A 14,917-nucleotide genomic window follows, 5' to 3' on the forward strand; every position below is an offset into this window, starting at 1 on the left:
GCCATAGTGCAGTGGGTTAAGAATATGATTGCAGCGGCTCAGGTCATGGGCAGGTGCAGGTTCAATCCCCCGCCTGGCTCAGTGGGTTAAAGGATCCTTTGTTGCCACAGCCGCTGCATAGGTCACAGCCCTGGCTCGGATTAAGTCCCTGGCCTGGGAACTTCTATATGCAAGAGGTGCAGCATAAAATAAAAAAAAAAATTTAAAATTATTTTTTTAAATAAGAATAACAAACAGTTTAGCCTCATCATTACAAATGATAAGAGAAGAAACGAGAGTAACTCTTACGACTTCAAGTCTCTGCTTTTTTTATTATTGTTATAGGTTATTTACAATGTTCTGCCAGTTTCAGCTGTACAGCAAAGTGACCCAGCCGTACATATATATACGTACTCCTGTTGTTCCATGGGAGAAAATACTATGCCAATATGGGGGAGAATATCCACTGATGTACAATTAGGGAAAGGTGCCTGGAATATCAACAGTCATAAAACTGTTTGTGTGTGTGTGCGTGCACATGCACGCATGTGCGTGTGTGTGTCAGAGAGGTAGAGAGAGAGAAAAAAAGGGGGGCTATATGTTCAGTATGTGACTAATAATATGGCCCAACTTTAAGTCTTGGCTTTATCTGCTTGGGGTTTTTCTCAGTCTTGCAGAAAATAATCGCTGACAGAAATTACTTTGCTTGGTTGAAATGTATCCTCCATGATAGTAATCCCTGTGCTATTTGCAGATAAATCAATTATCCAAACGCCAGACTGGATTAACAGAGCAAATGAACAACGTGACAGAATTCCTCCTGCTTGGCCTGACCCAGAACCCAGCTGTGCAGAAATTCCTGTTTGCTCTGTTTACAGTCATCTACTTGCTCACGGTGGCAGGCAACCTGCTCATTGTCATGACCGTCACCACCAGCAGAGCCCTGAGCTCCCCCATGTATTTTTTTCTTTCTTTCTTGTCCTTCCTAGATGGCTGCTGCTCTTCTACCATGGCCCCCAAAATGATATATGACTTACTCGCTGAAAAGAAAACCATCTCCTTCAGCGGGTGCATGACTCAGCTCTTTGCAGAGCATTTCTTTGGAGGAGTTGAGATTATCCTGCTGACGGTGATGGCCTATGACCGCTACGTGGCCATCTGCAGGCCCCTGCACTACATGATACCATGAACAGGCAAGTGTGTGGCCTTCTGGTGGCCCTGGCCTGGGCCGGGGGATTTCTTCATGCCCTGATTCAAATTCTTTTTATAGTCTGGTTGCCCTTCTGTGGCCCCAATGTCATTGACCATTTCATCTGTGACCTTTTCCCCCTGCTAAAACTCTCCTGCACTGACACTCACCTCTTTGGACTTTTTGTTGCTGCCAACAGTGGGCTGATGTGTATGGTCATCTTTTCTATTCTTACTGCCTCCTACGTCCTCATCCTTTGCTCACTGAGAACGCACAGCCCTGAGGGACAGCGGAAAGCTCTCTCCACCTGTGCCTCCCATGTTACCGTAGTCATCCTGTTCTTTGTACCGTGTATGTTCGTGTACCTTCGGCCCATGACCACCTTCCCCATTGATAAAGCGGTGGCTGTGTTTTACACTGTGGTAACACCCATGTTAAACCCTTTAATCTACACCCTCAGAAACTCAGAGGTGAAAAATGCCATGAGGAAGCTCTGGAGCCCAAAAGTAACCTTGGATAACAATTCAAGTGAGTAGAGGAGACAAAAACAAAATCTATTCTATATTTTAAAGACAATTATGACTAATAGAAGGGATGAGGGTCCTTGAGGTCAAAATATGTGACTTTAAATATAGTTTTCTCATCTTGCTTTCTGAAATCTTTGGTGATTCCTTTCTCACAAAATATCAAGATTTGATTAAATGATGACTAAAGTCTCTCTGAATTAGAAACTTCTTTGAATCTATAAATTACTATTAGTCAAAGGACATTGCTCATCAACATACAAATCACAGGGTATGGAAAACCTTTGAGTTCATAGATTCAGTATAACAATTCTCTGTAAAGCTTCAGGTAAAGCTTATATAACCAATAGGCTAAATAATTAAAATATCTAAACAATAAGCCTAACAGCTAAGTATTTTGTTTAAAAAGGAATTGTTTATACAGTAGAAATTACCATAGCCTTGTAAATTAACTATACTTCAATAAAACAAAAAATAAAAATGCAGGATTTCCATCATGGCTCAGGGGTTAACAAACCCAACTAGCATCCATGAGGATGCAGGTTCAATCCCCGGCCTCCCTCAGTGGGCTAAGGACCCGGCATTGCCATGAGCTGTGGTGTAGGTCACAGATGCAGCTTGGATCCAGCATTGCCGTGGCTGTGGTGTAGGTCAGCAGCTACAGCTCCAGTTCGACCCCTAGCCTGGGAACCTCCATACGCCTCGGGTGCCTCTCTAAAACGAAAAAAAAAAAAAAAAAAAAAAAACTTGTCTAGATACCATGTGCAAAAAAAAGTGGAAAAATGTAATTGTAGTGTACACATGTAAGGATAACTTGATCCCCTTGCTGTACAGTGGGAAAATAAAATTTTAATAAATAAATAAATAAAAATGCATAGTTTTAATCCCAAGTACTGTAGTCAGTATAGATTTCTTATTGTGGGAGACAGAGATCAAACAGAAATAAAGTGGTTTTGAGAAATGAGAGCATCATTAAGGCAGGACTCATCCTCAAAACTAGTACTGCACTGCTGCCGATTCCAGGGGGGACCATTGACATTATACTCTGGGCTCTCAGAATAAATTATTTTCTCTGCCTAAAGCCACGGAGGGATATAAAATTCCTCCAGGTACAAATGTGGAGCACTCTTTCACATGATTTCCCAGGCATAAGATACTCTGTGGCACAATGTTTTTTTTGATGAAAGACATTCAAAGTATCTTTTATTGCGTACATTTATGCCATAGCTAATAGATAAAAAAAGTAACCGGTACCAAAAAAATTAAGTTGGTGGTGCCTAAGTAATCAAGATAGAAAGTATACATGTTCAAATTCGCATAGAAAATTTCAGACCAACTGCAGATGAGCAAGAAAGGAAATAATTGGAGACATAGACAGTGCAGTTTTATGAGAAAGGACCAAGATAAAGGAAGAGGATTCCAGATCTGAGTCAGGACAGATGTTTTGCAAATCCAAGAAATTTCACTTCTCCATTTCTGAGGACCTAATTAACTCAAATCACTCCATGGGCATACCTAGATCTTATATTAAGTATTTATTACAAACAGATTAATATTCAAATTTTTAGTAAACAATTCATTCTAAATGGGAGATCCATTTTTCTCAATTGTGGCCCCTCCATTTGCTGATCACTAGGAATCCATGTGTTACTACCATATTTTCCAGGGCCTTTGTTTTTAAGTAGGACAATATTTGTTTCTTGGTTTTGTCCAAAGGCAGATCTAGGAAACATCTTTTCTTTCTTTTTTTCTTTTTTTTTTTTTTTTTTTGGCACACTCGTGGCATGCAGAAATTCCCAGGCCAGGGATCTAACCTACACCATGGAAATAACCTGAGCCACAGCAGTGACAACACCAGATCCTTAAGCCACTGAGACACCAGGGAACTCCACTGAGTAGGACATTTGCACAAGTGAGGTGTGTCACATATAGGCTGAAAACATTTAGGAGTCAGTATGCTGCTCTCCATACTTTTTCAGTTTCTTTTTTCCTGCTGCAGCAAGCCTGGAAGACACACATTGAGTTGGCAGGACCACGTGGTGAGAGCATCTGTTCACTGAGTAACTTGACAGAAGAGAGCTGCCCTAGAGGGTGACCTACCTCTCAAAGCCTTAGCCTTGACAGGAAATAAAATTGTATGTGTTAAGCCACTGAGAGTTCAGGAGTCATTTGTTGCCACAGCAAATGCATCTTTTTTTTCTTTTTATCTTTTTGACATTCTTGGGGTGCTCTCATGGCATATGGAGGTTCCCAGGCTAGGGGTCAAATCGGAGCTCTAGCTGCCAGCCTACGCCACAGCCACAGCAACGCAGGATCGGAGCCACGTCTGTGAACTACACCACAGCTCATAGCAAAGCCGGATCGTTAACCCACTGAGCAAGGGCAGGGATCGAACCCGCAACCTCATGGTTCCTAGTCGGATTCGTTAACCACTGCGCCACGACGGAACTCCAGCAAATGCATCTTATCCTAATACACTAACAAACTTTATCTTTTAAAAGACTTATAACTGTTCAAGGGAGAAAAAGGTAACATAACTCGGGTCATCATCTTGATTCTTAAAGAGCAGAGAATGCATGAATAGCCATATTTACAGAACGAGTCCAAATAGAGTATTTTCTGCTTCAGTGTGATGCAGTACACTAATGAAATATTTAACCCACAGATGTATACACCATCGTCTTTTCCCTGTTACCTCAGATATAAGACAAACCTGAACAAAGTTATAAACTAAGGTTTGCCAGCCAAAATAAAACTCTAACATGAATTTTGTCTCTAAAGCTTCTTGAGCAAACTTTCCGGCTGTTCCAAACAGTTCCTTCTTCCCACACATTCTTTTTAGCCTATGTTCAATTTTACCTGTTCTCTATAAACTTTATCCCGCAAATTTTCCATTTGTCTCAGGAGAATACTATGCCTCCCACTTGTCAGGAAAATAGGAACCAAAACAGAATCCTCCTCTGAAGCTAGAGCTCTTCACCAATACCCAGATCCATAATCCCTTTTTGCCTTTAATTTCAAATTACTAAAATAGATGCAATGCTTCCTATTTAATTTTGTGATATCATATGTGTTCTGCATGCAAGTACCATCTTTATTCTCAGAAATCTTAATTTGTTAATTATCAAATTTTTAATTTTTTGCCATTAATGTTTATGTTCAAAGTGAACTGCCATCTGTACACATCCTAGACAAAACTGCGAAATACTACTTTCTTCTCCAATCTCAGCAATCACTTTGTTTTCCTTAGTTTATTGCCACCTCACTCATACCCTTCCCTCTGATGCCAAATCTCAGGACTAGCTCATTTCCCTTTCCAACACATCCTTCCTTCTATAAATTAGGAGACCTGCTTTTTCTATTAAAGTCATTATCTCTTGGAGTTATTTAACCATTCATCACTACCAGAGCACTCTCAAAATATCTCTGGGTCCTCATAAATCTAAGGTTCAGGCCCCAGGAGGAAAAAAATAGGAAAGATCACAAAACCCAGTTTCCTTCTTGTCTCCTTGAAAATGATCAATCAGCATTGTAGTTATTCTCTGTCATTGCCAAGAAATTTCCACTATGGGCCAGTCATCCTGCCTCTGCTGGCATCCCCTTCCCAGGACAAAACCACAACCAAGGAGTCAAGTTGATGGAATTCCAGTCCCACATACTTGAATAAGTGTTTCTCTGGGCCCCCAGGAACTCTCACTTTTTTGCTCAAAGAAGACAAAGATGAATGCATATATGTGTATGACTGGGTCACTTTGCTGTTCAGCAAAAATTGGCAATTCATTGTGAATCAATATGATTTTTAAAATATTTTTTTTGAAAAAAAGCTCTTCTCCCAGTGGCACATCATTCTGAGTGGGGAGGATACTCTTCTTTGTTTTTCATCAGCTCCTGAGGGAGAGGAAGAGCTTGAACGCAACGTGCCCAGTCAGGAACATCATCCCAGACCATTCCTCTCAAGGTTGCCACGACTCCACATCAGAAGCTGAACGAGGAAAGAGCCTTCCTCCTTACAGTGATTTCCTCCACACGCCTGTAGGTACCTTCCCCAAAGAACTTGGGCTGAGTGTGATTCTTGTCAATCACTTCTGCATATAAGCAAAACCTCTAACTTGATGCCTCATGATTCCCCATTGCTGATTAGGAAACAACCATTATTCCCCCAAATAGATTGGCAGGTATGCAGATGTATACTGCATCCTACTCCCTTGTGATTAAAAAAAAAAAAGTTATATCCATGCCTTTAAATCACTTAACTTGAGGAATGAGAACAACAGGAATTCTAAAGCCTCTTGGTCAATCTTCAATGAAAAGGTCAGTCTTCCAGGAAATGTAGGTAAACAACCTGAAGACTGGCATTTCTAAGGACAACCAAACATGGATCATCATCAAAGGGAGACTTTTTTCATCTGAACACAGTGAGGCTTAAACCCAGCACCAAAGCAAAGCCAGGATCAAGAAAACCACAGTCAGACCTTCCAATCAATGTTTCAGATATACCCCACCCTAATCTAATCTCAAGCATGAGCTGGTACATACTTCACACTCAGGCCCAACTGCATACTCAGATTGTTTTAATGATATTTATCTTACCACCTGGCAATAAGTAAAAGTTGTCAGCATCTATTTTCGCAGGTTCCAACAGTACTGCTTACTAATCATCTGATTATTTGAAAAGTCAGTACATCAGCAGAGCCCTGCACTCAGCATATACTGTGTTATTTTCCAACGAACAGAAAAATGAATACGTTTTATACATATACATATACATGTACATGCATTTTATTTGATGAGGAGTTTTCCAGCAAAGTGGAAACATGAGTGATGGAGATGCTGTTCCCAAGCTTGGTATGGGTTTTCAGGAAAAACAGAGTGGGACAAAAAAATCTTTACTCAGAGACAAACTCTCTCCTCACTAAGCAAGGACTTAAGAAAATAAACCATGGAAGAGATGACATCAGAAAACCATGTCCAGTTAAAAAGATATTGAGTCACTTGTAATTTTATAGCTCTAGAGAAGAAATTTGTTGCCCCCATGGATACCTAGAACAATATTTTTAAATGTGTATTTTGAAAATACATTTTAAAAGTGTAAAAATGTACACTGACAGAACATTGTAAATCAACTATAATAGAAAAAATAAAAATCTTAATAAAAAAAGAAATGTAAAAAATGTAAAAAATAAATAAATAAATAAATAAAAGAATAAAATTAGAGAGTTCTGTTGTGGCTCGCAGATTAAGAATCTCACTAGTATCCATGAGACATGGTTCAATCCTGCTCACTCAGCGGGTAAGCATCGGCATTTCATGACTGTGGTGCAGTTTGGATCTTGGGTTGCTGTGGCTGTGGCATAGGACAGTACCTGCAGCTCTGATTCAGTCCTCGCCTGGAACTCCATATGCATGGTGCAGCCTAAAAAGCAAAAAAAAAAAATAAATAATAAAAAAAAGAATGAAATGAGGACGTTCTTTGACACCTTATACAAACATAAACTCAAAATGGATTAAAGACTAAATGTAAGACTACACGATAATATACTATACTATAAAACTCCTAAAGGAAAACATAGGCAGGACACACTTTGACAAAAATCACAGCAATATTTTTTAAATCTGTCTCCTAGAGTAATGGAAATAAAAGCAAAAATAAACAAATGGGACCTAATTAAACTTAAAAGCTTTCACACAGCAAAGGAAACCATAAACAAAATGAAAAGAGAACTTACAGGATGAGGGGAAAGATTTGCAAAAAATGCAACTGACGAGGGATTAATTTTTAATATATACAAACAGTTTATACAGCTCAATACCAAAAAAAGAAACAAACCCAATCAAAGAAATGATCAGAAAGTCTAAAAAAACATTTCTTCAAAGAAGATACACACATGGCCAACAGGCATGTGAAAAAATGCTCAACATTGCTAATTATTAGAGAAATGCAAATCAAAACATGATAGAGGATAATATGACAAAAAGATTGTTTGTATATATGTGTGTGACTCGGTCACTATGCTGTGCAGGAGAAATGGATGCAACAGGGGAAATCGACTATATGCTTAAAAAAAAAGAAGGAAAAGCAAACGAACAAAAGAAACACTCCCTCCCACTGGTCAGACGGATAATCTTCAAAACGGTTACAAATAATAAACGTTGGAGAAGGTGTGGAGAAAAGGGATCTCTCCTGTACTGTTGGTGGGAATATAAATTGGCACAGTCCCTAAGAAAAACAGCAGGGATTCCCTTAAGAAACTAAAAATAGAGCTACCATATGATCCAGGAATCCTACTTCTGGGCATATATCTGGGGAAAACCATAATTTGAAAAGATCCATGCACCCCCAAGGGTCATGGCAGCACTATTTACAATAGCCAAGATATGGAACCAACCTAAATGTGTCCATTGGCAGGGGAATGGATAAAGTAGATGTGACACACACACACATATATATACCCACAATGAAATATTACCCAGCCATAAAAAGTGAAATAATGCCATTGGTAGCAACATGGGCAGACCTACCTATTACCATACTAAGTGAAGTAAGTCAGACAGAGAAAGACAAATATCATAGGATATCACTTATATGTGAAATACAAAAATAATGATACAAATGAACCTATGCCCAAAAGAGAAATAGAATCACAGACACAGAAAGCAAACTTATGCTTATCAAAGGGGGGGAAAGGAATGCAAAGCAGGATTAATTAGGAATTTAGGATGAACATACACACACTACCATACATAAAATAGATAGCCAACAAGGGCCTACAGTATAGCACAGGGAAGTAGAACTCAATATTTTCTAATAACCTATAAAGGAAAATAATCTGGAAAAAATTACGTAACTGAATCACTGTGCTGTACACCTGAAACTAATGCAACATCATAAATCAAATACACTTCAATTTTTTTTAAAAAAAGGAAATAATCTGAACACACCAACAGCAAGCAAGGACATTAAGGAAGTATTCAAAAACTCCTCAGAAAGAAAAAGAAAAAAAAAAAGCAAGACAAGATGGGTTGGTTCACTGGTAAATTCTACCAAAGGTTTTAAAATGAACTAATGCCAATCCTTCTTAAATTCTTACAAGAAATTAAAGAGGAAAAAACACTTCTAAACTCATTTGATAAGGGTAAAACTACTCTGTTACCAAAGCCAAACAAACACACCAGACGGAAAGAAAATTAGAGGCCAAAATCCCTGATGAACATAAATGCAAAAAAAAAAAAAAACCAACCAACCAACCAAACAAACAAACAAAAACCCTCAGTGACGTATAGAAAACTGAATTCAACAGCATATTAAAAGGACTGTACACCAAAATTACCTGGGATGTATCCCTGGATGCAAGGATGGGTCAACATGCAAAAATCAGTAAACGTGATGTACCACACGGCACAATAAAGGATAAAAATCATGTGATAATATCATAGACACAGAAAAAGCAGTTGACCAGCTCCAACAGCTTTTTATGACAAAACTCTCAACAAACTAAGAGTAGAAGGAAATTATCCCAACCTAATATACAGAAGGTCATATATGACAAGCCCACAGATAATACCACACTCAATAATTAAAGAACTTCTTTATTCAACAACTGAACACATGAACAACTGAAATCTTTTCCTCAAAGGTTAGGAATGGGAACGCATTCCCGGTCTCATTGCTCTGTTCAACATAACACTGGAAATTCTAGTCAGCGCAATTAGAAGAAAAAGAAATAAGAGGCATCCAAATCATAAAGAAAGAAGTAAAAGTATCTATTTCCAGATGATATGAACTTTTTGTAGAAGTCAAAAGAAACAAAAACACAAAAAAGAAATGGTTAGAACTAATTACCAAATTCAGTAAAGCAGCAGGATATAAGATCAATGTGAAAGATCATTTCTATTTCTGTATACTACACTAAGGACAAACTATCGAAAGAGGAAATTAAGAAAAGAATCCCATGGAGTTCCCGTCATGACATGGCTCAGTGGAAACAAATCTGACTGGGATCCATGAGGACGCAGGTTCAATCCCTGGCCTCGCTCAGTGGGTTAAGGATCTGGCATTGCTGTGAGCTGTGGTGTAGGTCCCAGACACGGCTCAGATCCCACATTGTGTGGCTGTGGTGCAGGCCAGTGGCTGTAGCTCCAATTAGACCCCTAGCCAGGGGACCTCCCTCTGCCATGGGTGCAGCCCTAAAAAGACAAACACAAAAGAAAAGAAAAAAATAAGGAAAGAATCCCATTTAACAAGAGCATCAACAAGAACAAAATAATTAAAAATAAACTTAACTAAAATATGAAAGACTTCTAAACCAAAACTGCAAACCATTGGTGAAAGTAAACACACACACACACACACACACACACACACACACACACACAAATAAATGAAAAGACAGCTTATGTTCATGGATTGTAAGATTCAATATTGTCAAGCTCTCCATACTACTCAATGCCCTCTACAAAGTTTAGACAATCCCTATCAAAATCTTAGTGGCATTTCTCACAGAACTAGAAAAAGCAATCCCAAAATTCAAACAGAACCACAAAAGACCCTGAATAGACAAAAAAAAAAATCATGAGAAAGAAGAATGTTGAAGGCATCCCTATTCCTGATTTCAAACTATATTATAAAGCTAGAGAAATTAAAACTGGTACTGCGAGTTTCTTGTGACTCACTGGGTTAGGGATCCAGTGTTGTCACTGCAGTGGCTTGAGGGCTTTGGTGGCTGCTGAGGTGCACGTTTGATTCTTGGCCTGGGAACTTCTGCATGCTGAGGGTGTGGCCAAAGAAGCAAGACAAAACAGGAGGATGATACCCTGATAGAGTTAAGGGAACTACCATCTAGAATCTACACCTTTATGCTTACACTTACTTATTTCTAAACCAGTCTGGGAATGTTCCTACATGCCTAAAACAGTGTGGTACTGACTGACACAAAGACAGACATAGAGACCAATGGAACCGATAGAGGTCCCAGCAATAAACCCATGCATATGTGTATGGTCAACTGATCTTTGACAAGGATGCCAAGAGCACACAATGGACAAAGAATAGTGTCTTTACTAAATGGTGCAGGAAAAATTAGATATCCACATGCAAAAGACTGAAATTGGGCCCTCATCTTTCACCAGTCACAAAAATCAACTCAAATGGACTAAAGGCTTAAATGTAAAAGATGAAACTGTAAAACCAGAAATTGTAAAACTCCTAGAATAAAACATAGTGGAAAAACTTCATGACATTGGACATTTCTTAGAAAGGACACCAAAGACACAAGTAACAAAAGCGAAAATACACAGGTCGGACAACATCAAAATTAAAAGCTTCTCTACAACACAAGAAACAAGAGAGTGAAAACACAACTGTGTTGGAATGGGAAAAATTATGTGCAAACCATGTATCTGATGAGGAGTTAGTATCCAAAATATATAAAGAACCCATACAACTCAATAGCAAAAAATAGCCTGATTTCTTAAATGGGCAAAGGGTTGGAATAAACATTTCTCCAAAGAGGACATACACATGTTTCTCAGGATTGATTTGGTGATTCTGGGTCTTTTGTTGTTCCATATAAATTTTTGGATTGTTTGTTCCAGTTCTGTGAAAAATGTCATGGGTAATTTGATAGGGATTGCATTGACTCTGTAGATTGCTTTGGGTAGTGTGGCCATTTTTACAATGTTGATTTTTCCAATCCATGAACATGGGAAATCTTTCCATTTCTTTACATCTTCTTTGATTTCTTTGATTATAGTTTTATAGTCTCGGCATATAAGTCCTTTACCTCCTTGGTCAGGTGTATTCCGAGTATTTGATTTTTTGAGGTGCAATTTTAAAAGGTATTGTATTTTTGTATTCCTTTTCTAGTATTTCATTGCTGGTACACAGGAATGCGACTGACTTCTCAATGTTAATCTTCTATCCTGTTACTTTGCCTAATTTATTAATCCGTTCAAGTAGTTTTTGGGTTTTCTATGTATAGTATCATGTCATCTGCATACAGTGACAGTTTATCTCTTCTTTTCCATATGGATGCCTTTTATTTCTTTTGTTTGTCTAATTGCTGTGGCTAGGACTTCCAAAACTATGTTGAAGAGCAGTGGTGAGAGTGGGCATCCCTGTCTTGTTCCAGATTTGAGTGAGAAGGCTTTCAGTTTTTCCCCATTGAGTATTATATTTGCTGTGGGTTTGTCATAAATGGCTTTGATTATGTTCAGGAATGTTCCCTCTATACCCACTTTGGCGAGGGTCTTGATCATGAATGGATGTTGGACTTTGCAAATGCTTTTTCTGCTTCTATTGAGATGATCATATGATTTTTGACTTTTCCTTGTTAATGTGGTGTATGATGCTGATTGATTTTCATATGTTGAACCATCCTTGTGAACCTGGGATGAACCAAACCTACCTGGTCATGGTGTATAATTTTTTTTGATATGTCGGTGGATTCGGTTGGCTAAGATTTTGTTGAGAATTTTTGCATCTATATTCATCAAAGATATTGGCCGATAGTTTTCTTTTCTGGTGGTATCTTGTCTGGTTTTGGAATGAGGGTGATGGTGGCATCATAGAATGTCTTGGGAGTATTCCTTCTTCTTCAACCTTTTGAAAGAGTTTAAGGAGGATGGGCACCAGTCCTCTTTATATGTTTGATAGAATTCACCTGTGAAGCCATCTGGTCCTGGACTTTTATTTGTAGGGAGTGTTTTTATGACCTCTTCATTCATTTCTAGTGATCGGTCTGTTCAGTTGGTCTGTTTCTCTTGATTCAGTTCGGCAGGCTGTAGATTCTAGAAAATTGTCCATTTCTTCCAGATTGTCAAACTTGTTGGTATAGATGTTCATAGTATTCTCTTATGGTTTATGTATTTCTGCGTATACATTGTGATTTCTCCTTTTTTATTTCTAACTTTATTTGGGTTCTTTCTCTCCTCTTTTTAGTGAGTCTGGCCAGGGGTTTGTCAATTTTGTTCACCTTTTCAAAGAACCAGCTCTTGGTTTTATTAATTTTCTCTATTGTTCTTTGAATCTCTATTTTATTGATTTCTTCTTTGATCTTTATAATTTCCTTCCTTCTGCTGACTTTAGGACTTTTTTGTTCTTCTTTTTCTAATTCATTTAGGTGGAGGGTTAAGTTGTCCATTTGGGATCTTTCTTCTTTTTTGAGGAAGGCCTGTATCACTATAAATTTCCCTCTGAGCACTGCTTTTGCAGAACCCATAGATTTTGAGAGGTTGTGTCTTCATTATCATTTGTTTCAAGGTAGTTTTAATTTCCTTCTTGATTTCCTCATTGACCCATTGGTTTTTAGTAGCATGTTGTTTAGTCTCCATGTAGTAGGTTTTTTCTCATTTTTTCCCGTGGTTGATTTCTAGTTTCATGGCATTGTGGTCAGAGAAGATACTTGAGATAATGTCTATGTTCCTAAATTTGTTGAGGTTAGCTTTGTGTCCCAATATGTGGTCGATTCTTGGGACTGTTCCATGTGCATTTGAGAAGTACGTGTATTCTGATTTTTTTGGATGTAGTGTCCTGAAGATATCAATGAAGTCTTCCTTTTGTATGGTTTCCTTTAGCATCTCTGTTGCTTTATTGGTTTTCTGTCTAGAGGATCTGTCCATTGGTGTGAGGGGGGTGTTAAGTCTCCTACTATGATTGTATTCCCATCAATTTCTCCCTTTATGTCTGTTAGTATTTGTTGTATGTATCTGGGTGCTCCTGTATTTGGGGCATATATGTTGACGATAGTAACATCCTCTCCTTGGATGGATCCCTTAATCATTAAATAGTGTCCTTCTTTGTCTTTCTTTATGTCTTTTGTTTTATAGTCTATTTTGTCTGATATGAGGATTGCAACTCCTGCTTTCCTGTCATGTCTATTGGCGTGAAATATTTTTCCCCACCCATTCACTTTCAATCTATATGTATCTTTTGTCCGAAGGTGAGTTTCTTGTAGGCAGCATATTGAAGGTTTTTGCCTTTTTATCCACTCAGCCACTCTGTGTCTTTTGATTGGGGCATTCAGTCCATCGACATTTAAGGTGATAATTGATAGATTATTTATTGCCATTTTGAACCTCGTGTTCCAGTTGATTCTATGGTTCTCCATTCTTCCTTCCTTTCTTTCTTTGGCTGGATGGTCTCCAGTTATTATCTGCTTGGTGGTTTTTTTTTTTTTTTCATTTTTTGTGAATGCAATGTTTGGTTTTGGCTTGTGGTTGCCCTGGTTTTTTAAGTCTGCTAACCCCTTCCTATAATTGTGTGTTTAGCCTGATGGTCCTGTAGTTCAAAACTTCATTACTATATTAAAATTAAGAAGAGAAACAAACAAACAAAAACAGGGGTCTATTTATTTCCTAGCATCCCTTGATTTTGATGACTCTTTTTTTTTCTTTTTAATTTTATTTTGTTTGAAGCATGATCATGATTAAATCTGTATGCTGGCTTATTTGAGTGACTGCACTCTGATTGTGGTTTCCTCAGTTCTATTTTTTTCCTCTTCTTTTTTTTTCTTTTTCCTCCCTTTCCTTCCTTTCTTTTTAGTTTAGAGAAGACCTTTCAGTAATTCTTTTAGCCTGGGTTTTGTGTTGCTGTATTCTTTAAGTTTTTGTTTGTTGGGAAAATTTTTTATTTCTCCTTCTATTTTAAATGATATTCTTGCTGGATAGAGTATTGTAGGTAGCATATTTTTTCCTTTTAGCACTTTAAGTAGCTCTTGCCATTCCCTCCTGACCTGTAGAGTTTCTGTAGAGAAATCAGCTGATAACCTTATGGGGGTTCCCTTGTAGGTAACATTCTGCTTTTCTCTTGCTGCCTCTCTTTATCACTAACTTTTGCCATTTTTAGTATAATGTGTCTTGATGTGGGTCTATTTGGAGCACTGTACCTTGAACTCAGTATCCTATAGATTTGGGGAGTTTCCAGCAATAATTTCCTCAAATATATTTTCCATTCCCTTATCTTTTTCTACTCCTTCTGGAATTCCTATTATGCATAGATTGACCTGCTTTATATTATCCCATAGGTCTCTTGTATTGCTTTCTTGTTTTTTGATTTGGTTTTCTGTCTGCTGACCAGATTGGGTGATTTCCATTATTCTATCTTCCACATCACTGATTTGTTCTTCTGCAGTATTCATTCTGGTTTTTACTGCCCCTAGTTCAGTTTGCATCTCTGCACATGAATGTTCTAGTTTTTCTTGGCTCCTCCTTATATTTTCTAGTTCCTTTC

At 38.1% G+C, this 14,917-nt stretch overlaps 1 protein-coding gene across 1 annotated transcript; it reads left to right on the top strand.

The window, feature by feature from the left end:
- Nucleotides 1-775: 775 nt before the first annotated feature.
- On the top strand, nucleotides 776-1,704 carry LOC110258141 (olfactory receptor 4C5-like). Its single transcript, XM_021081300.1, is given in 2 exon segments — nucleotides 776-1,154; nucleotides 1,157-1,704. Coding segments are annotated over 2 exon segments (927 nt in total).
- The last annotated feature ends 13,213 nt before the right edge of the window (nucleotides 1,705-14,917 follow it).

Source organism: Sus scrofa, unplaced genomic scaffold (assembly GCF_000003025.6).
Source record: "Sus scrofa isolate TJ Tabasco breed Duroc unplaced genomic scaffold, Sscrofa11.1 Contig1409, whole genome shotgun sequence".
Taxonomy (NCBI): Eukaryota; Metazoa; Chordata; class Mammalia; order Artiodactyla; family Suidae; genus Sus; species Sus scrofa.